General features: G+C 39.4%; 1 protein-coding gene, 1 long non-coding RNA gene, 1 other non-coding gene and 1 pseudogene across 4 annotated transcripts in view; 2 read left to right on the plus strand and 2 right to left on the minus strand.

Moving 5' to 3' along the window:
* The window catches only part of VPS45 (vacuolar protein sorting 45 homolog), a 77,535-nt gene extending 77,068 nt beyond the window's left edge, over positions 1-467 (minus strand). For both annotated transcript variants that reach the window (XM_004026562.4, XM_063695357.1), the window contains exon 1: positions 223-467. In XM_004026562.4, coding sequence (XP_004026611.1) covers positions 223-315 — 93 coding nt within the window. In that variant the 5' untranslated portion in view covers positions 316-467. The remainder of the gene's footprint in view (positions 1-222) is intronic.
* An 11-nt stretch (positions 468-478) lies between these two features.
* LOC129525817 (uncharacterized) lies at positions 479-22,775 on the plus strand. Its single transcript, XR_010129736.1, has 4 exons — positions 479-1,215; positions 17,765-17,823; positions 19,782-19,878; positions 20,389-22,775. It is a non-coding gene; the product is annotated as an uncharacterized lncRNA (long non-coding RNA).
* On the minus strand, positions 13,193-14,355 carry LOC101128881 (large ribosomal subunit protein eL6-like; annotated as a pseudogene).
* A 79-nt stretch (positions 22,776-22,854) lies between the features above and the next one.
* TRNAA-AGC (transfer RNA alanine (anticodon AGC)) lies at positions 22,855-22,925 on the plus strand. The gene has a single exon. It is a non-coding gene; the product is annotated as a tRNA-Ala (tRNA).
* Positions 22,926-23,418: the final 493 nt, after the last annotated feature.

Here is a 23,418-nt window from a genome sequence, read left to right on the forward strand (position 1 = left end):
CCAATAAATTGTTCCGGGTAGAAGTAGTCTCTGGGCAGTGGCTGGAGCCATGTAGACTGAAAACCCACCGGGCAAGCTTTATATAAACAACTTTTCAATTCCACACAAACCGACCCTCATTTTCGTATCTTTAATTAAATGCTAAGTCCTACAGTGGAATGGGACCAGCAATTGTGAGGTTGAGAGGGTTCCTTCACAAATGCTGAGCAAAAGCAAACTCACCGTCTCTTTATCCATGAGAAGTACTTTCATACCAGGCCCGCTGTCCTCTATCATTTTGGAAATGTACTGCTTCACAGCAAAAACCACGTTCATGGCGGCGAATTGACAAGTACCCTACAGCCCTTCCCGCCCCCTTTTCTGGCTAAATTAACCCCCAGTCTGTGGGCCGGGTCTCAGCTGCTTCCTCCCAGCCGGGATTCGGCTTCCGGGAGTCCGGGCCGCCACGGTGCTGGGAGTTGTAGTTCCGCTGGAGTGTACAGGGGACCAAGCCTACCCCGGGGATGGAAAAATCCGGCTGAGACGGCCTGGGCCGCTGCCACGTGCGGGCGCTATTCTCCACCCACCTGCGGCCTGAAGATGCCTGAGGCCCGGACTCTCAGACCCCTATTGCCCTTTGGTGCTGGAGGCCCAGCGGCAGCCTGAAGCCCAAGAGAGTGGAGCCTCGCGAAATGAGGAACCTGGCACAAGGTTTGCTTGGAAGCAGGAACGACGGAGTGTGGCTACGTGCCCTATTTGCCATTAACGCTTTCTTGCATGGCAGTGAGAGATGAGGGCAAGGGAGGTGGCATAATGCTCCCGGCCGCTTGGGACTCGGAGAGACGGCATTTAATAAATCACACGCGGTATTTGCGAAACAGTGGTCGAGATTCGTCTTCCCGGGTTCATTGCGTCATTAATAGGCGGGAACAGTGCCCCTGTGTTGAGGCTGCAGAGGCCCTAATTGGTTTTCCCAAGACAGAGGGGCATATGAAATTGAACAAATATTTGTTGAATCAATGAACAAAGGGAACGCCTTTTAGGGATGTTTCTGGGGGAAAGGCCTAAGGTTCTCCAGGAGGGTCTGCAGCTAGGGTCGGCCGTGGGGGCTCGCAGCCCGCGGGACCACCGGACCTGCAAGCGTCCCCCTGCCCCGCCCCCGCCTCGGCGCTCTGAGCAATTGGACTCTGCCAGCTCTAACTCCGGCGGGACTCTGAAACTCAGGCAAGAGCCGAGGTGACTGGGTCCTTTGAAATGGGTAGGGGACACGTATCCGGTAGAACTAAAACTAGCGTGGGGATTTGAAGCCAAAACTCTCAAGTTTTTATTGAATCTTAAAACCATCAACTTCCAAATGTCTGCATTTGTCTTTACACCACACAGGTCTCCCCTCTATCATGGCATTTGTCGAAAAGGAGGGTAGATGTTTGTTTTTCGCACCTTTACTTTGGGGAATTGTAAAATCAGGAAGATAATAAGAAACAATTCTTAGAAATCAGTAACTAAAAATGCTTATGAATATTTCCACCAAAATAATGACCAGTGTTTGTGAGGTCAATAGATTCAGGATTACCAAATAAATTCTTTCATTATATTGTAAGAAGTACACAGTTAAAATAGACCAATAGCACTTTAACATTAATCAGCTTAAGATTATACAATATTATATATAATTCTCAAATCCCTTAAGGGAGATCAGAAACTACTGAAATATAAGAGATTTTTGTCACCTCTGAAATTGTGAAGAATATGTTTTTTTTTCTTTCAGCTTTTCTACCAAGTAAATAAAGCTTCCCTTTAGGCATTTTACTAATTTTTAGATGTGTTTTGAAAGAAAAGTCTTAAGTTATATATTAAAGTGAAAATGTGAATCTTTAAATGGATACAAGAAATGTTATATGAACATTCCATTCTTACCAATTTAAATGTTCGTATCTTACAGAAAACATGGAAACAACGCTAATGAAAATCCTGTAAATCCTGTAAATTACTGATATTTGAAAATTCACTGCCAATCTCCCATGTCACTTGGTTTTTATTTTTCTTACCTATAATTTAGATTGCAGTATAGAAGATTTTTTCCCCATTTTCTGTGCTTTTTTAAGAAAGAAGGAGATAAAGACTTGTCTATGAAATTCGTGCCTTTTTAAACAATAGTCAGTCTGTAAGCAATAGATGGAAAGAATCTTTATCCTTTTGATGATTTATACTTGGGCACATAACTTTTTGAGGGACGAGGAAAATACCTACTTGACACTTACTAACTCATTCCATTTCACATAAAATTTCATTGATGTCAGTGGCAGTGATATTTTATACATTGAGTGATAAGATATGGAACATAAACATTTTGAACAAAATAATTATTACATATTTAAAGGGTGCTGTGACGGTCCTGAAGTTAGACAGCATCCTTCCTTCCTGAAGAAAACCACACAAGCCATTTTAAATGTCTCCAAATTAAGAACTTCTTTTGTATCCCCATACCTCTAAAAATAGAACTGAAACCAATGATAAAATCCAAGCTCTTGCTTTGTGACTCATCCAGTATAAACCCAGAGTTACTTGTTTTGTTGCAGGCAAGTGACAGCAAATCCAGAATATGAAGTGCCTACTTATTTTTAATTTAGGGTATAAATAAACTATAATAACAAGAAATATTTTCAATAGTAAGGACATTAAATTTAAAAAATAAATCATGACATCCTTCAAATATGAATGACTACATTAACTTAAAATCTTCAACTTGAAAAATTTGTTTTCACTGGGTCCAAGAAATCAGTGCTTTAAGGATAGAAAACAGGAAGTCAAAAAATGCAGTATTGGTCAGGCACGTGGCTTGCTCCTGTAATCCCAACACTTTGGAAGGCCAAGGCGAGGCCAATCGTTTGAGTCCAGAAGTTCAAGACCAGCTTAGACAATATGATGAAACCCTGTCTGTACAAAAAAATACAAAAAATTAGTTGGGCATGGTGGCCAGCGCCTCCAGTCCCAGCTACTTGGGAGGCTGAGATGGGAGGATCACCTGAGCCCAGGAGGTTGAGGTTACAGTGTGCCACTGCACTGCAGCCTGGGTGACAGAGTGAGACCTGTCTCCAAAAAAAAAAAGCACTATTTACATTTGTACATTTTATTTAGGCTTGTAAATATGTAAGTTAAATAATCAGGAATGATTATCTAAATAATTAAATGTACTTCAGCTTTCTCCATGTATACTATTTAGAGGTTTAACTGCCCATTTTGTGTTTAATCAAAATCATGATTTTCCCCCACCAGAGCTCAAGGCTTCAACACAAAACAAAGAATATGTAAATAAGCTTCAGCATAATTATAATAACAATATGGCCAACTCAGTTATTTTAGATTATTAATTCTCTATTTACTATAATCCTTGTTGCTTCATGTTAACACTTCTCTCATAAGCCATGGATAGGAAGGAAGTAAAGATGAAATTCAATGAAACTGAAGTTAATTAGATTTCCTACTTGATAACAATTGAAAAAAATATTTGCATAAAGAATGGCAATATTGGCCAGGCACAGTGGTTCATGCCTGTAATCCTAGCACTTTGGGAGGCTAAGGCAGGAGGATTGCTTGAGCCCAGGAATTTGAGACCAACCTGGGCAACATAGCTAAACCTTCTCTCTACACAAAATTTAAAAATTAGCTAGGTGTAGCGGGTACATCTGTGGTCCCAGCTACTTGAGAAGCGTGCGGTAGGATTGCTTGAGCCCTGGAAATCGAGGCTGCAGTGAGCCATGTTCATGCCACTGCACTCCAGGCAACAGAGTGAGACTCTGCCAGAAAGAAAAGAAAAGAAGAAAGAAAAGAGAAGAGAAGAGAGAAAAGAAGAAAGAAAAAGAAAGAAAGGATTGCTTGTGTCATACAACTAGTATTTGTGTAGTGTTCTTAACTTCTCTAACCATTTCTTCATCAGATAAATGGTAATAACATAACCTACCTCATGAATTTGTGAGAATTAAATGAAATAATGTGCAAAAAAGTATTTTACACAGTGCCTGGTGCATAGTAAATGCTCAATAAATATCAGCTTCGATTATTAGAAATCAAAAGGTAAACGTGTTTTAGCTTATTTTTCACTTATGGTTATATGTATTTCCCATTGACAAGAAAATTTAAACATAGAATCAATTTCAGAAAATGTCATCCATAGCTTCTAAATATAATTTCCATTAAGACTTGATCTTGTATTACTATACAATAATAGAAATACTAATGGGAAGATTTGACCTGCTCCATCATAATTTGTAAAACATGCAATTTTTATAAAGAAAAAACTCAGGAAAAATATGCTTCAAGTGATTTCAGAGGCTTAGTGTCTACGCAGCCTCAAATCAAACAGAATTTGTTAAATTTTCATCACAGTTCACCAACTGTGATGTGCTGAGCTTTATGGTAGCAAAAGCATTTAATAGCTTTAAATCATTGAGTAAAAATTATCTGCATGAAGAGTTCTGTCTGCACATTCAATAATTTCAGTGATTCCACCTTTCTGAGTAGGTAAATTGATAATAGCCACAGTGAGAATATTATAGCTGAGTTGGCTTGTAGCATGACTACCAACCAGCTATCAAATCCTGTGCAGACTCCTTTAAAATAACGATCCTGAATTCATACTTTTTATTACAAATAAGTTCACCATTTGTAGCATTTTGAGATGGCCAAAGAAACTGGATTTCTGTATTGCAACCACTCCACAGCAAGAAACATTTCTTTTTTTTTCTTTGAGACGGTCTTGCTCTGTCACCCAGGCTGGAGTGCGGTGGTGCCATCTTGGTTCACTGCAACCTCTGCCTCTGGGTTCCAGTGATTATCATGCCTCAGCCTCCTCAATAACTGGCACTACAGGTGCCCACCACCAAACTGGCTAATTTTTGTATTTTTAGTACAGGCAGGGTTTCACCATGTTGGCCAGGCTGGTCTCGAACTCCTGGCCTCAAGTGATCTGCCTGCCTTGGCCTCCCAAAGTGCTGGGATTATAGGCATGAGCCACCATGCCTGGCCTAGAACCATTTCTATCTGCAGAAACTACAGGTAATATACTCAGAGACCTGAGTAACTGAAAATTTAGTTAAATAAGATCTTTGCATTCCCAAGGATGAAATGATCTAGTCTGAGTGAAATTTTTGGTGATTTGAGCTTGTTATAAATATAAGTCAGGGCCAGCCTTGGTGGGTCACGCCTGTAATCCCAGCACTTTGGGAGGCGGAGATGGGTGGATCACTTGAGGTCAGGAGTTTGAGACCAGCCTGATCAACATGGTGAAACTCTGATTCTACTAAAAATACACAATTAGCTGGGCGTGGTGGTGCATGCCTGTAATCCCAGGTACTCGGGAGGCTGAGGCAGGAGAATCACTTAAACCCGGGAGGTGGAGGTTGCAGTGAGCTGAGATCGCGCGCCATTGCAGTCCAGCCTGGGCAACAAGAGTGAAACTCCGTCTCAAAAAAAAAAAAAAAAAAAAAAAAGAAAGAAGAAGAAAAAGAAAACAAATGTATGTCAGGTTTCCCCCTTCACTTTTTAATCAGTTCTAGACCATTTTATAGATTAGCAGCTTTCAAAATGTAGACTGTGCACTATGGTAGTTTTGTAAGTTGCTCTGATATATAAAATAGAATGTGCTTTTGTTTAAGAGAGATTCCTAGCTAACACAGGTAGAAAAGAATAGTTGCTCAGAGTAAGACATTAATTTCTTGGCAAAAGATTAGAAAGGGGAATTCGCTGAAAATGAAATAAATGACTAGTAAGCATTCGAAGAGATGCTCAATGGTAATCTAAAAAATGCAAATTAAAGTAACAATGGAATTACCATTTCATATCCAAAAATTAAAATGTCTGATAATACCAAGTGTTGGTGAAAATGTAGAACAACCTTCATATATTGCCAGCAGAAGTGTAAAAATTGGTATAACATTTTGGAGAGCAATGTGGACATTAAAAAGCTAAAGATATACTATACATACTCTTGTACTCAAAAATTCGTCCCCTTGGTATATATCCCTCTTCCTTCCATGGAAACTCCCAAGGAAGCTTCCTTTCTTTGTTCCGTGAAAGGGCCATATGTGCAAAGTGGCCCGCAAATGCTGAAGGAGCTGAGAAGGCAAAGAAGGAGGCAGACAAATCCAGTTTGTCAGTTTTGAGTGATTTATTAGGGGAATGTACAGACAGAAATACGGTTCTGGGCAGCTGCATGACAGGTAGATCTCTGCATCGAAACCTTCCAGACACAGGGCTTATAACTTAGGGAAAGTATACGTGATCTGGAAGGAGTATGTAGGTGGCTGTGGGCGTCACAGCCTATGATTTCTGCAATTGCATCAAGTGTGGTTTAGGAGGAAACTTACAGTGAATAGAAGTTCTTACATAAAGACTAATACATCATTTAGACATTCTGGAGGCATTCCCAGACTCGGGGTTAGTCAGAAGTTACGTGGCAGATTAGCGTTTAAAATAAAGTCACTCTTGTCCCCACACTTGTTATTAGGCTAGGAGTAGCCAAGCAGGTCTTGGGGCAGCCAGAGCCCCTGGGCAGGTCACTGCTGGCTATGAACAGCCTCCTTTTTTTACCTATATGCTTTTCCAAGATTTCCTATGTGCGGCATGAAAGGAATTGGAAATCGTTGCCCTAGAGAACTCTCACATGTATGTGAGACACGTATGAGAATGTTCTTAACAGTATTGCTGATAACAGCAAAAAAGTTGAAAACAACCTAAATGTCCATCAACAGTAGAATAAATAAATAACTCATGGTATGATTTTATAACAAAATACTACATTCATATTTAGCAGTTAAGACAAATAAACCAGAGTTAAGGGCATCCATATGGTTGACTCTCAAAAAGATGGTAGGGGTATAGAAACAACATACATAGTCCTTGTAGAGTATGATATTATTTATATAACATTTGAAAACATGCAAAAAATAATAGTATATTGTTTAGGGCTACAAACCTATAGATAGGTGTATGAAGAAATGCTACATGTGGCTGGGCACAGTGGCTTACGCCTATAATCCCAGCACTTTGCGGGCCAAGGCAAGAGGATTGTTGGAGGCCAGAAGTTTGAGACCAGCCAGGACAACACAAGGAGACACCATCTCTACAAATCAAAAAAAAAAAATTTTTTTTGTTTTTGTTTTTTGTTTTAGTCAGCCGGGTGCGATGAGCTTGAGGCTGCAGTGAGCCATGATCGTTCCACTGCAGTCCATCCTGGGGGACAGCAAGACCTGGTCTCAGAAAAAAAAGAAAAGAAAAGAAAAGAGAAAAAAGAAATCCTACATGAGAATGATAACCAAATTCAATTAGTGGTTATTTCTAGCATGGGAGCAAGTGGGATGCCACTGGGAACCAGAGCATAGGTGCTTCAACTATAATGCTGATGCTTCATTTCTTAAGATGGGTAGAGGGTATGTGGATATTCCTCATATTTAATAATAGCTTTTTGCCTGTCTTACTGCATAATAAATATTTAATCTGACTTTACTGGTGGAAAGTCAACCTTCAGCCTCAGCTTTGGGCAGAATTAATTGCTGGATAAACTGTAACCTTCGTTCCTTCAGTAAATACCTATTGCATATCTTCTGTGTCAGATGCTATGTAAGTTTGAGAGGGCTGCAATAACGAAGTACCCCCAGACTCAGTAGCTTAAACAATAGAAACGTATTTCCTCAATAGTTCTGGTGGCTAGATGTCTAAGGTCAAGTGTCAAAGGTTGGTTTCTTCTGAGGCCTCTCGTAGATGGCTGTCTTCTCCTGTGACTTCACATGGTCTCTATGTGGTGTCTGTGTCCTAATGTCTTCTCATAAGGACACCAATCATATTACAGCCCACCCTAATAACCTCATTTAACCTTAATTACCTCTTTAAAGACCCTTTCTCCAAATGCAATCCCATACGGAGATACTGAAGGTCAGGACTTCAACACAGGAATTTTGCGGGGACACAGTTCATCACCTAACAGATGCTAACTGGTGAATAAATCCTTCAGCCCTAGATGTCACCTAATAGCCTGAAAATATGTGAGATGAGGCATTGAAATCTCACTGAAGGAGTCACGCTGATATTACTTGTATTTTCTCTTTTATATGCCAATATTAAATAGGAACATATGGCCCTACTTCTATCCTGGATTTTTTTTCTCTTTTAAACTATCTTCTATTTCATGAAATGGTTGAGATGACTAAAAATATTCTAAATCAAAAGACTGCTGGTTTTTTTTTGTTTGTTTTCAATGGCAAACAGATGTAATGGATCATGTAATTCATATTGGTCTGAACCCTTCCAACTTTTAGCTAAATATTTTGTATTTACATTGTTATTAAGTTTTATGTTTATGTTTTAAAATAATTTTTAAATAATTTTTCTTTCTTTTTTTTTCCCTCTCTTTGAAGAGCAAGGCTGCTCCATAGGCAGTGTGCCCAGAGTAGCCGAGTTTTATGTTTATTTTAATGAACATATTAGTAAATGTTAATTTTCCCTACCTAGACTGGGCATTAAAGAAAGAATATGATGGTGGCTCGTGCCTGTAATCCCAGCACTTTAGGAGGCTGAGGCGGGCAGATCATCTGAGGTTGGGAGTTTAAGACCGAGCCTGACCAACATGGAAAAACCCCGTCTCTACTAAAAATACAAAATTAGCCGGGTGTGATGGCGCATGCCTGTAATCCCAGCTACTCGGGAGGCTGAGGCAGGAGAATCGATTGAACCTGGGAGGAGGAGGATGCGGTCAGCCGAGATTGCGCCATTGCACTCCAGCCTGGGCAACAAGAGTGAAACTCTGTCTCAAAAAAAAAAAAAAGAAAGAATATGAAAAGTGGCCAGGTGCGGTGGCTCATGCCTGTAATCCCAGCACTTTGGGAGGTGGGGGGCAGGGGTGGATCATGAGGTCAGGAGTTCAAGACCAGCCTGGCCAAGATGGTGACCAGCCTGGCCAAGATGGTGAAACCCTGTCTCTAGTAAAAACTACAAAAATTAGCCAGGTGTGGTGGCAGGCACCTGTAATCCCAGCTACTCAGGAGGCTGAGGCAGAAGAATCGCTTGAACCTGGGCGGCAGAGGTTGCAGTGAGCCGAGATCACACCACTGCACTCCAGCCTGGCCAAGAGAGTAAGACTCCGTCACAAAAAAAAAAAAAAAAAAAAAAAAGAAAGAAAGTAAGAAAGTATGTATTTGCATTCGGTACCTTAATTTGTCAGTATTCTTTAAAAATGTCTAATACATAATATATTTACTTTAAAACACAGATTTGGTATATTTTGTAAGAAAATTATAAAATAAGAAATTTATTGTAAAAGAAATATTTTTTCCTAACTAGACTCTGACAGATAAGCATAAAGAATACCTAAAATACCTTTTATACTGCATGTTTTATTGTGCTTTTCTCTTCTAAAGTGAGATTGAAAGGCTGTCTAATGAAATACCAAGCTACTTAAACCACCAATTTGGAGATTAATGTGGTATGACATATCTTATTGTTTATTTCCTTAAAACTCAATGTGTTTGGGAAATGTTGATTAAACTTTAATGTGCATGTACAAATCTCCTGGGGATTCATCACATGTGGATCTTGCTAAAATGAAGATTTTTTAGTCAATGGATCTGGGATGAGGTCTTATTACATCATGTATTTTTATTTATTTAATTTATTTACTTATTTTTATTTTTCAAGACAGGGTCACCCAGTCTCAAAAAATAAACAGCCTGTCACCCAGGCTGGAGTGCAGTGCTACAATCATAACTCGGCTTACTGCAACCTCAAACTCCTGGTCTCAGGTGACCCTCCTCCCTCAGCCTCCTGAGTAGCTGGGAGTACAGGGATGTGCTACCATGCCTATTAATTTATTTGTATTTTTTTGTAGAGACAGGATTTTTCCATGTTGCCCAGGCTGATCTCGAACTCCTGGACTCAAGTGATTGGCCCCGCCTTGGCCTCCCAAAGTGCTGGGATTAAAGGCACCAGCCTATATCCTTTGTTTTTAACTAGCTCCGGATGATGTTGGTGCTGGCGTTCCATGGACCACATTTTGAGGAGCAAAGCAGTAGAGGGTCAAGATTATTGGGGGCTGAGCGAATACAAGGAGATTGAGTAGTTTTTGTTCTCTTCCCGTTGAGCTTTAATACTATTCTTTACCCCTAAATCTTCTGTCCCACAATCCTTCATCCAATTCTATTAGTATTTGCCCCTTAAAATGGGCTCATAATTATGCTCCAAGGGCATTTGGGCAGTGCTTTCACTTGTCATACTTTTCTGTTTTAGGCTTGGTTCAGACCTTTTGAGTTAAGCTGTGATGTTAGCTAGCTATACATTTCTGTTTATTCATACTTATTGCCTTAGCACAGTCATATCTCTACATTCTTAGAGTAAGGATTACTGAGTCTACATTTTAAAACATTATGATAATGAAAAGTACTTTATTGGACAAATCCTAACAGAATGCTGTTTCACTGTATATAATGTTTTAGGGTATCAAGACACAGAACTTCAGAATCATGGGCAATAATTTTATTTCATGATTTAAAACTAATGAACACCTCTAAGAGAAAAGACTGAATCCTTTCATTTTAAAATAGTTGTTCTTACTACTTACAAATACAAGATTATTGTGTATCGTCATCATCCAGTCTCCTTATAGAAGCATGTAGTATATGGAGAAGACAGTTGACCCATGGAGAACTATTCTTAGCTCCTCTGCCAGTGACACTAGTCAACTCATGGGAGAACTTACCAATTTGGCCTCTCTGAGAATAAAGAGGAAGATAAATCAATAAGGTTTGGATTATAGATTTTAAGAAAATTGTTACTTTTTCAACTTCTTATTTTGAAATTTAAAACTTACAGAAAAGTTGCAAAAATAGAGAGTTCCCTTATACTCTTTACCAAACTTCCTTCAATATTAACTTCTTACATAACCATAGTACAAAGACCAAAACCGGGAAATTATCATTGGTAAAATACTATTAACTAAATTACTCTTTCTAAGCACACAGGTCAGTTGTTTCGTAGAATATCCGTCAATATGGGTTTATCTAATGTTTTCTCATTATTAGATTGAGATTGTGCATTTTTGGCAGAAATATCAAAAAAGTGATGTAGCCTTCTCAATATCATGGCATACATAATGTTGATATATCTTATCATTGGTGATATTAACTTTGATCACTTGGTTTACTTGGTGTCTGCAGGCTTTCTCCACTGTAAAATTACTATTTTTCTCCTTGTAATTAACATATGTCATATGGAGAGATGTGTTGAAGCTATGAAAATATTCTGTTTCTCATCATACTTTCACCTCCTAATTTTAGCTGTAATCCATTGATGGTTCTTGCCTGCAACAATTGGTGTTTATCTAATGGTGATTATTTTCTTCATTCCTTCTGTATGTATTAATTGGAATTTTCTGTAAAGAAGACCTGTCCTGTCTTCCCCCATTTACTTATTTATTCAGTCATTTATTTGTGTCAGTTATAGACTCATGGATATTTAAGAAAATTGTTCTTTTTAGGTATTAGGAAAAATATAATATAGAGGCTAAGAGTGTAGGCTCTGGAATCAGTGAGCCTGGATTTGATTCTGTGTCTACTAGCTGCATAACTTGGCAAGTTATGTAACTTCTCTGTGTCTCAGTTTCCTCATTTGTAAATGGAGAAAATAACGCCTACCTCAGATTGATGTGAGAATTGAGATAATACAAGTAGTCTTTAGCCTAGCTATAATTAATTTTTCATAACAAGTATTTTATACTGTGCTTAGTTTTACTGTTTATAAGTTTCCTCATCAACAAATGGAATATAAAAATATTTATCTTGTGCTTGCCTCCTCCCAGAATTATTGCAATTCATGAGATGAATTTTAAAATAACTTATAATGTTAAGGAGATACAGAATAAGTTTTATTCCTTAAAAAAAGATCAAGCTAGATTAATTGCTAAGATCCCTTTTATTATCATTATTCTGTTTTTGGGCTGCTCTTGGTGTTAGATATGTAGATGACCATAAAAGTGACTGAATTATTTTTAACATCTTAGATGATGTTTTAAGAGAACAGGCAAGCCATATGAAGTAAGTACTAGAAAATTCATATTCCTGTAACTCCTTAAATTTCATTGGTGGTAAAGGAGTCTTGAGTATAATAGTTTTTTCTTATTTATTTATTTATTTAAACTTTTATTTTAGGTTTGGGGGTACATGTGCAGGTTTGTTATATAGATAAACCCATGTCACAGGGGTTTGTTGTACAGATTATTTAGCCACCTGGGTACTAAACCTAGTACCCAATAGTTATTTTTCCTGCTCCTCTCCCTTCTCCCACCCTCCACCCTCAAGTGGGCCCCAGTGTCTGTTGTTTCCTTCTTTGTGTTCATTAGTTCTCATCATTTAGCTTCTGCTTATAAGTGAGAACATGCAGTATTTGGCTTTCTGTTCCTGCATTAGTTTGCTAAGGATAATAGCCTCCAGCTCCATCCATGTACCTGCAAAAGACATGATCTTGTTCTTTTTTATGGCTGCATAGTATTCCATGGTGTATATGTACATTTTCTTTATCCAGTCTGTCATTGATGGGCATTTAGGTTGATTCCATGTCTTTGCTATTGTGCGCAGTGCTGCAATGAACATTTGTGTGCATGTGTCTTTAGGGTAGAATTCCTCTGGGTATATACCCAATAATGGGATTGCTGGGTCGAATGGTAGTTCTGCTTTTAGCTCTGTGAGGAATCACCATACTGCTTTCCACAATGGTTGAACTAATTTACACTCCACCAACAGTGCAGAAGTGTTCCCTTTTCTCTGCAATCTCATCAGCATCTGTTATTTTTTTTTGTTATCAGTTATTTAATTAGATTCTTCTTAAGAAATTTAGAACACCAGGCCGGGCACAGTGGCTCACGCCTGTAATCCCAGCACTTTGGGAGACCCAGGCGGGTGGATCACGAGGTCAGGAGATCGAGACTATCCTGACTAACACTGTGAAACCCCGTCTCTACTAAAAAATACAAAAAATTAGCCGGGCGTGGTGGTGGGCGCCTGTAGTCACAGCTACTCGGGCGCCTGTAGTCCCAGCTACTCGGAAGATTGAGGCAGGAGAATGGCGTGAACCTGGGGGGCAGAGCTTGCAGTGAGCCGAGATCAGGCCACTGCACCCCAGCCTGGGTGACAGAGCAAGACTCCGTCTCAAAAAAAAAAAAAAAAAAGGAAATTTAGAACACCAATTTGTGAGGATAAATTCCATTTGTCGGGGCAAACACAGATCAGAGGTAGCCCTGGAGCTGAGGAATAGCTTTGATTTTGGTTAAAATCTGTGAGTCCACAGCTTTTTGATCAATCTTGTGCTGCTCTGTAATCTCGTATTTCTCTTTCTATGTGGAACATGCCGCGTTCCTGGTGTCTGGGCTTCTGCAGCATCTTTTTTTTTTTTGAGACTGAGTTTCTCTCTTGTCACCCAGGCTGAAGCGCAGTGGCACGCTCTGGGCTCACTGCAACCTCTGCCTCCTGAGTTCAAGAGATTCTCCTGCCTCAGCCTCCCAAGTAGCTGGGATTACAGGCCCATGCCACCACACCCGGCTAATTTTTGTATTTTTAGTAGAGACAGGATTTCACCATGTTGGCCGTGCTGGTCTTGAACTCCTGACCTCAAGTGATTTGCCTGCTTTGGCCTCCCAAAGTGCTGGGATTACAGACATGAGTCACCATGCCCCGCCTGCAGCTTCTTCTTGAAGTAAGTATCAGTAAGATGTTTTGGGATTTTTACATTGCTGATATCAATTTTGGTTGAGGTGGCAATGACAGATTTCTGGTGTGTTCTTTGTAGAGGAACTTGATTGAGGACCAGAGGTCCAGTCACAAGTAACCAGCCACTAGCCAGCTGCTTCAGGAAAATCACCGTCTTGCCCCTGTGGCGTTCAGTGAGGATGATCAGAATGGTCTTGGGAGTGATCCTGGCTCACAGTTTTCTCATGTGCTGACTGAAGGGATTTTTTCCTTGGCTCAACAGCTTTGAAGGCACATCTTCAGTAAGATAATATGTAGGCATTTTGCAAAGTTTAACCACCTGCGTACCACCGTTCTTGCCACCACCAGCTGGTTTTGTAATAGTTGCAGGAAACTTCTCCTTTTGCTTTTCAACCTTGGATTTCACAGCTGAGTACTTCCTTTTGCACGTGGCCTTTCTGGAATACATAGCAGGTGGAGAATATCTGCCGATCCCTCTGACAATGACAGGATTTTGACTGCAGTGGTGCTTCCCGTTCTTGGGCTTCTTAGCCTTGAGGTTACCCTTTTTCACCTTGCCACCAGCATCAGCCTTCTTGACTTCAGGTTTCTTCTCTTTAGTATCTGGCTTCTCAACTTGTTCACCCTCCATCTTGTAAGATGGGAAAGAGCTGACTTTTTAATAATGGCCATTCTGACTGGTGTGAGATGGTATCTCATTGTGGTTTTGATTTGCATTTCTCTAATGATCGGTGATATTGAGCTTTTTTTCATATGTCCGTTGGCTGCATATATGTCTTCTTTTGGAAAGTGTCTGTTCAGCCGGGCGTGGTGGCTCATGCCTGTAATCCAAGCACTTTGGGAGGCTGAGGCGGGTGAATCACCTGAGGTTGGGAGTTCGAGACCAGCCTGACCAACATGGAGAAACCTCGTCTCTACTAAAAATACAAAATTAGCCAGGCATGGTGGCACATGCCTGTAATCTCAGCTACTTGGGAGGCTGAGGCAGGAGAATCGATTGAACCCAGGAGGCAGAAGTTGCGGTGAGCCGAGAGTGTGCCACTGCACTCCAGCCTGGGTGACAAGAGGGAAACTCAGTCTCAAAAAAAAAAAAGAAAAAAAAAGGGAAAGAAAAGTGTTCATGTCCTTTGCCCACTTTTTAATGGGGTAGTTGTTTTTCTCTTGTAAATTTGTTTAAGTTCCTTATAGAGGCTGGATATTAGACCTTTGTCAGATGCATAGTTTGCAAATATTTTCTCCCATTCTGTAGATTGTCTGTTTACTCTGTTGATAGTTTATTTTGCTGTGCAAAAACTCTTAAGTTTAATTAGATCCCATTTGTCAATTTTTTGCGATTGCTTTTAGCATCTTTGTCATGAAATCTTCACCTGTTCCTAAGTCCAGGATAGTATTGCCTAGGTTGTCTTCCAGGGTTTTTATAGTTTTGGGTTTTATATTTAAGTATTTATTCCATCTTGAGTTGATTTTTGTATATGGTGTAAAGAAGGAGTCCAGTTTCAATCTTCTGCATATGGTTAGCCAGTTATCCCAGCACCATGTATTGACTAGGGAGTCTTTTCTCTATTGCTTGTTTTTGTCAGCTTTGTTGAAGTTCAGATGGTCATAGGTGTGTGGCCTTATTTCTGGACTCTGCATTCTGTTTCATTGGTCTATGTGCCTGTTTTTTTTTTGTTTTGTTTTTTGTTTTTGTTTGTTTGTTTGTTTGTTTTACCAGTACCATGCTGTTTTGGCCACTGTAGTATAGTTTGAAGTCAGGTAATGTGATGCCTCCAGGTTTGTTCTTTTTGGCTTTGCTATTTGGGCTCTTTTTTATTTCCATATGAATTTTAAAATAGTTTTTCCTAATTCTGTGAAGAATGTTATTGGTAGTTTGATAGGAATAACATTTTATCTGTAAATTGCTTTGGGCAATATGACCATTTTAATGACATTGGTTCTTCCTATCCATGAGCATGGGATATTTTTCCGTTTGTTTGTGGCTTCTCTGATTTCTTTGCACAGTATTTTGTAATTCTCATTGTAGAGATCTTTCACCTCCCTGGTTAGCTGTATTGCTAGGTATTTTATTTTTTTGGTGACAATTGTGAATGAGAGTGCCTTTCTGATTTGGCTGTCAGCTTGACTGTTGTTGGTGTATAGGAGTGCTAGTGTTTTTTGTACATTTATTTTACATCCTGCGACTTTGCTGAAGTTATCAGCTGAAGGAGCTTTTGAGCCAAGACTATGGGGTTTTCTAAAGATGGAATCATGTCGTCTGCAAACAGAAATAGTTTGACTTCCTCTCTTGCTATTCAGATGCCGTTTATTTCTTTCTCTTGCCTTATTGCTCTGGCCAGGACTTCCAATACTATGTTGAATAGGAGTGGTGAGAGAGGGCATCCTTGTCCTGTGCCAGTTTCAAGGGGAATGCTTCCAGCTTTTGCCCATTCAGTATGATATTGGCTGTGGGTTTGTCATAGATGACTCATTATTTTGAGGTATGTTCCTTTAATGCATAGTTTATTGAGAGTTTTTAACATGAAGAGAGCATAATATTTTTATATTGAAATAATCTTTTAGAAATGGCTCATTCCTGATCTGTCAAGCGTTTAATCAAGATCACAGTTTTTCTTAACTAGAAAGACTGTTTAATATTGTAAAAGTAAATCATAAACTTTTTTATTTACATATCTTTCCATTTGAAGCAAATAAAATGTCTTTAATGTAGGACACTATTATTTAAGATTATTCTCTTAATAATAGTAGTAAATAATAACGACCACCTTTCATTAAGCTTTTACTATGTGCTGAGACCTTTACAGATATCTGAATTAACCTTTGCAACTTTCCTTTAAGGTGGATATTATTTTTATATTCCAGATAAACTGAGGTTCAGAGAAGTTGAATAACTTCCTTAAAGTGGAAGCAGATGGAAAGAAACCTACTTTTTAGTGGGCATTTCACTACATATTTTTGTACACATCCTTTTTATGTGTCTTGTTTTAGAAACTAGATTGTTATTTCTTTAAGGATAGAGAATGGTTTTTTCCATCCTTTTCACCTAGTATTGTGTACTGCATACAGAAGATACCCAATAAATATTTAATGTTGGTGATACTTACTACTGAGCAAACTGCTACAATGACATGTTAAATAAAGTACAGAGTTTTACATGGACAGAACAAAAAAAGAGAGCAATAAACTTATCTAGGTGACTCATGTCAATAATTTCATTGAATAATATGGAATAAATTTTGAGAAAAATATCATGGAATTTCCAAATTTCCAGGTAAATTACAGAGATGTAGACATGACTTTCTTGTGCTCTTGTAACAAATGACATGACATTTGTTGGTGGTTTTTTTTTTTGAGGCGAAGTCTAGCTCTCGTTGCCCAGGCTGGAGTGCAATGGTGCAATCTCGGTTCACTGCAACCTCTGCTTCCTGGGTTCAAGCGATTCTTCTGCCTCAGCCACCCAAGTAGCTGGGATTACAGGCTCCTGCCACCATGCCTGGCTAATTTTTGTATTTTTAGTAGAGACAGGGTTTCACCATGTTAGCCAGACTGGTCTTGAATTCCTAACTTCAGGTGATCCACCTGCCTTGGCCTCCCAAAGTGCTGGAATTACAGGCGTGAGCCACCGCACCCAGCCGTTTTTTTCTTTCTTTTCTTTTTTTTTTTTTAAGGACTATCTGCCAGCAGTGATTAAAGACAGGATCAATTTCATAGAACTGTTTATTAAGAATTTACTTGAGAAAGCATGTTTTTACATAGTTTTAAATTTGGGTTTGGATTTTTTCAGCACTCAGACAGAGGGCGCCCTTGAATCACCAAGAACAGGCTCTGTAACACTGGGAGCTGGCATACTGAGTAATTGTTATGTGAATGAGGGAAAATGCATTCTTTTGGCTAAAATAGATTGCAAAATGCTTGTTTAGTGTTGGATTTAGTCTGTTTATGGCTTTAAATTTATTGAGTCACTGCATGAGTTTACTGTTACATTATTTTTTCATTTCTTAAAGACTAGATAAAAGTAATTGCTGTAATATTCAAATCAACAGGTGTTCTGGACTTGGAAGATTTGTTGAATTACTATGAAGTCACATCTAAAGTTTGAAAGGTGAGAATCTGATTATGATTTCCATTCATGTCTGACTGCAATTGACAGTAGTGTATCTGTCACTATGAATATATATATGTGTTAGGCCATGTGCTAAGTACTTTCTGTGCATTTTTCTCACAACTCAAAAGACCATAAGTAGTAGTGCTATCTTCTTTTTATTGTTTAAATTTTATTCATTTATTTCTTTTATTTATTTTTACTTGATTTCCTGGGATATGAGAGATAAATATTTATTTTTAATTGGCAAAAATTGTAATATTTATCATGTAAAGCATGCTTTTTTTTTGAGACAGGGTCTCCCTGGATTGCCCAGGCTAGAGTACAGTGGCGCAATCATGTCTCACTGCGGCCTTGACCTCCCTGGTTCAAGTGACCCTCCAGCCTCTACTGGCACATAACACCATGCCTGGAGAATTTTTTTTAAAGTTTTGTACAGATGGGGGTCTCACTGTGCTGCCCAGGCTGGTCTTGAATTCCTGGGCTCATGCTACCTTCCTGCCTCAGCCTCCCAAAGTGCTGGGATGACAGGAATGAGCCATTACACCTGGCCTCATGTACAACATATTTTGAAACAATAACCTTTCTTTTTTAAAAATGAGAAAATAGGGCTGGGCACGGTGGTTCGTTCGTGTCATTCCAGCACTTTGGGAAGCCAAGGCGGGTGGATCACTTGAGCCCAGTAGTTCAAGACCAGCCTGAGCACATGGTAAAACCCATCTCTACAAAAAAATACAGAAATTAGTTGCGTGGTGGTTTGCACCTGTGGTCCTAGCTACTCGGGAGGCTGAGGCAGGGGGATTGCTTAAGCCCAGGAGGTCGAGCCTGTAATCAGCCTGTCTCAAAAAAAAAAAAAAAAAAAAAAAAAAAAAAAAAAAAGAGAGAGAGAGAGAAGGAAAATAAAAGCTTAGAGACATTAAGATAATGTCCCCTAATAAGTGACAAAACTGAGATTTGAACTTGGGGATGTGAACACCGGAATCCATGCCTATGCCCAGAAAATTATACTGTAAATGACAGTTTCCTCTGTTCATGGCACAAAATATACAAGTAATAGTGAATTGGGGTTTTTTCTGCTTCAATTTTCAGTTATTATTAAAAGTATATAGCAACATCCTGACTAACCACGATTTAATTTAGGAATAATATTGGGAAGTTAGACTTTTTTATTTCCTGGTGATATAGTAGTTTCAACTCAGATATAGAGAATAATTTAATTCCTGGTCAAGAGAACACTCAAATTTAGAGAGTAGCATGACAGAATGAAAAGAACATTGAATTGAGAACCAGGTAATCTGATTTATAGTGTATTTTACTACTACTGTCTGGAAAAGCTTCAGAACTGATTTAAGTTTACTAGACCTCTAAGTAGACGGGGCATGGTGGCTCACACCTGTAATCCCAGCACTTTGGGAGGCTGAGGCAGACGGATCACTTGAGGTCAGGAGTTCGAGACCAGCCTGGCCAACATGGTGAAACCTCATCTCTACTGAAAAAAAAATACAAAAATTAGCCGAGTGTGGTGGCGGGCGCCTGTAATCCTAGCCACTCAGGAGGCGGAGGCAGGAGAATTGCTTGAACCAGTGAGGCAGAGGTTGCCGTGAGCTGAGATCATGCCACTGCACTCCAGCCTGGGTGACAGGGTGAGACTCCGTCTCAAATTTTTTTTTTTAATGAAACAAAATAAGAAAGTAGACTAGGAAACTTGAGTTATTAATCTATGAGTTTTATGTTTTGCACATGGAAATCATTTTCTTTGTTTATATCCACATACTGTGTATGTCTTGTTTAATTTCTGGAAGTAGTGTATTAATACAATTTTTTTTTTTAAGAGTCAAGGTCTTACTCTCTTCCCCAGGCTGGTGTGCAGTGGTACAATCATAGTTCACTGCAGCCTTGAACTCCTGGGCTCAAGCAATCCTTTCACTGTGCTAATTTTATTTATTTATTTTGTGTAGAGACGGGGTCTCACTATTTTGCCCACGCTGGTCTTGAACTCCTGTCCTCAAGCAGGATATCCTCCTGCCTTGGGCTCCCAAAGTTCTGGGATTACAGGTATGAGCCACTACACTCAGCCTTATTAATATAAATCTAATAATATTATGTCTCTGTGTTAGCAATGGTATGAAACCCCCCAAATGGTGTTAGATCCAGAGTCATTTGTCTCTGACATTTCTTAGGAAATGTTTTTCCTTTCTATCGATAAATGGGTTCCTACGGATAGCTTGTTCATTCTCTCTTTAATTTTGGTTAAAGCATTTCCGAAAGTGGGAGGATATGTCTCCTTTCTTTAACTTCTGGTGGAAGGGTGTGGAATTTATCAAAAATATGAGGGAAGACTGCATAAATGTAGGGGCAGAGTATTTATATTAACATTACCTTGTTTTCTTCTGTGGGATATTTAGGAACTATTTTTTTTTTCTGGAAGTAGTGATGGCATCAAGGCTTAAAGTAGGAAAGAAGTAAAGAGAATAATTGTGTAGTTATTATGTGAATGTTTAATTGAATGCTGCTATTTTTAATTAAGATGTTTAAATTAAATGAATTTTTTTTTTTTAAACGTAGTCTCGCTCTGTCACCAGGCTGGAGTGCACGCTGGAGCGCGATCTTGTCTTACTACAACCTCTGCCTCCCAGATTCAAGCGATTTTCCTGCCTCAGCCTCCCGAGTAGCTGGGACTACAGGGATGCACCACCATGCCCAGCTAATTTTTGTATTTGTAGCAGAGATGGGGTTTCACCATGTTGGCCAGGATGGTCTTGATCTCTTGACCTCGCGATCCACCCGCCTCGGCTTCCCAAAGTGCTGGGATTATAGGCATAAGCCACCACACCTGGCCTGAAGTTATTTTTCTATACAGTTCTTAGAGGAAGTGTTTGGGTCACCTACATAGGCATGTAGTTCTCGACACTGGTTACTAGAGGATTTACAGAGGATGTTCATATATTCAACAAGCATTTGTTGAATACCTATTAGGTGCTAGCCATGGAAATATGGGATTGAAAAAAACAGACAAAAATCCCTAACTCTCTTACAATCTAGTGAGGACAATCAGACAGTAAACAAAATAAGCATAATATATAGTAATCATGTGGTAGTAAGTTCTATAGAGCAAAAACAAGTTTAAAGAAGGAGGTTGGGGGGAGTGTTGAGATGCGTAAGGTTTGCAGTTATAAATGTGGTGGTTAGGGAATCATTTGCTGAAAAATGAACATTGAGCAAAAACCTGAAGGATGTTAAAGGAATAAGATACATGTAATCCAGATGAAAGTTTTTTGGATAAAGGAAAGAGCAATTGCTAAATCCCTGAGGTGGGAGTGGGCTGTTCATAAGACAGCAAAGCAGCCAGGGTAGCTGAGTGATTGACAGCGGAAGATGGAAAATGGGGAATAGTTGGTGTAGGACCTAGTTTTGAGGATATTGACTTTTTTTTTTTTCCAAGACAGAGTTGTGCTCTGTTGCCCAGGCTAGAGTGCAGTGGCATGATCTTGGCTCACTGCAATCTCCGCCTCCCGGGTTCAAGCAATGCTCCTGCCTTAGCCTCCCCAGTAGCTGGGATTACAGGCACCTGCCACCATGTCCAGTTAATTTTTGTATTTTTAGTAGAGGTGGGGTTTCGCCATGTTAGCCAGGCTGGTCTTGGACTCCTGACCTCAAGTGATCTGCCCGCCTCAGCCTCCCAAAGTGCTGGGATTACAGGCGTGAGCCACCATGCCCACCCTAGGATATTTACTTTTATTTTGAATAAGGATGCCACTGGAGGCCGGACGTGGTGGCTAACGCCTATAATCCCAGCACTTTGGGAGGATGAGGCGGGTGGATTACGAGGTTAGGAGATTGAGACCATCCTGGCCAACATGGTGAAACCCCGTCTCTACTAAAAAAAAAAAAAAAATTTGCCAGGTTTGGTTGCATGCGCCTGTAGTCCCAGCTACTCAGGAGGCTGAGGAAGGAGAATCACTTGAACCCGGGAGGTGGAGGTTGCAGTGAGCCGAGATCGCCCCACTGTACTGCAGCCTGGGTGACAGAGCAAGACTCTGTCTCAAAAAAAAAAAAAAAAAAAGAAAATGCCACTGGAGAGCTTTGAGGAGAGGATCAGTCTGGCTACTGGGTTGAGAATTAATCATAGCAGGCAAAGGCAAAAGAAGTGAGGTTAGTTAGGAGGCTTTACAACAACCCAGATGAGAGATGGGAGGTTTTAGCCAGGGAGATGGAGATGTTGAGAGAGTAGCTGGACTCAGGATTGTGACAGAGGACTGAAGGAAAAGCAGGTTTTGGGGGAAGATTGCATTTCTCCCTTCAACTTCAGTTACGTAGATCACCCATATGCCACACAACTGCAACTCTGTAACAGCCAATTTTTAGCTTCTTCCTTATCTAAGCCATCCTGTAGGCCATAGGAATTAAAACTAGGTTGGATCAAGGAAAAGTGAATGCTAGATCCATACAAAACTATTTGGATATTTGCCTTTGTATTTTATTGTTTCGAAATTATTTTTAATGGTTCAATAAACTCTTACTAGAACTACAAGCAATATAATTATTTCCTCTGCTTTATTAGAAATGTTTTTGTAATCATGTTAATTATATTACTTTTAACTATATAAGGCTTGTGTCTCTTTTTTATAAATTGATGTTTATATCCTCTGTAAGATAAATATAAAGCCTTTTTGTTCATATGAGGATGTGCTGTAAGATTGCAGGGAGTATAAAAATTGGCAGTGGAGTAGCTGACTTGTATTATTAGTCTGATCTTAATGTTGTAACATACTGATCATGCAAAATATATAGTTTGTTTTTGCTATTTAATACATGTAGGACTGTAACAAACAGACTAGAGAAGATGGCCATAAGGTACAAGAAAGCAAGTAAATTACTATCTAATTAAAGTATTTGATTCTAATACTAGCAGAGTTCTGTCTAGAAAATAAATTAACTTTCTGTATGCTTTTTTTGGTCTCAATTTTCCAATAATTTCCCTCAACTCTGATATGTGTCTGTTGAATAATATTTCTGATGTTAAGAATTAAAGGGGGTGTAGCTCAGTGGTAGGGTGCATGCTTAGCATGCATGAGGCCCTGGGTCAATCCCCAGCACCTCCACAAAGGTTTTCTGGCTGGACACGGTGGCTCACACCTGTAATCTCAGCATTTTGGGAAGCTGAGTTGGACAGATCACTAGAGGTCAGGAGTTCGAGACCAGCGTGGCCAACATGGTGAAACCCTATTTCTACTAAAAATACAAAAAAATTAGCCGGTCACGGTGGCACACACCTGTAATCTCAGCTACTTGGGAGGCTGAGGCATGACAATCGCTTGAACCTGGAAGGCGGGGGTTGTAGTGAGGTGAGATCATGCCACTGCACTCTAGCCTGGGTGACAGAGCAAGATTCTATCTCAAAAAAAAAAAAAATTTTAGTTTAAGAACAAATAATATTGTTTATTTTCATATGGGATTTGAAATCTGAATCTAATAATTATTGGTATTATTACTAATTCCCTTGCACCACTGAACAATTTTCTGTTTAGGGACGTTGGCTATAACAAGTATATAGACATAGTGATATATAAGCTTTCTGTTTTAAAACTGAGTTTC

Source organism: Gorilla gorilla, chromosome 1, assembly GCF_029281585.2.
Source record: "Gorilla gorilla gorilla isolate KB3781 chromosome 1, NHGRI_mGorGor1-v2.1_pri, whole genome shotgun sequence".
Lineage (NCBI taxonomy): Eukaryota > Metazoa > Chordata > Mammalia > Primates > Hominidae > Gorilla > Gorilla gorilla.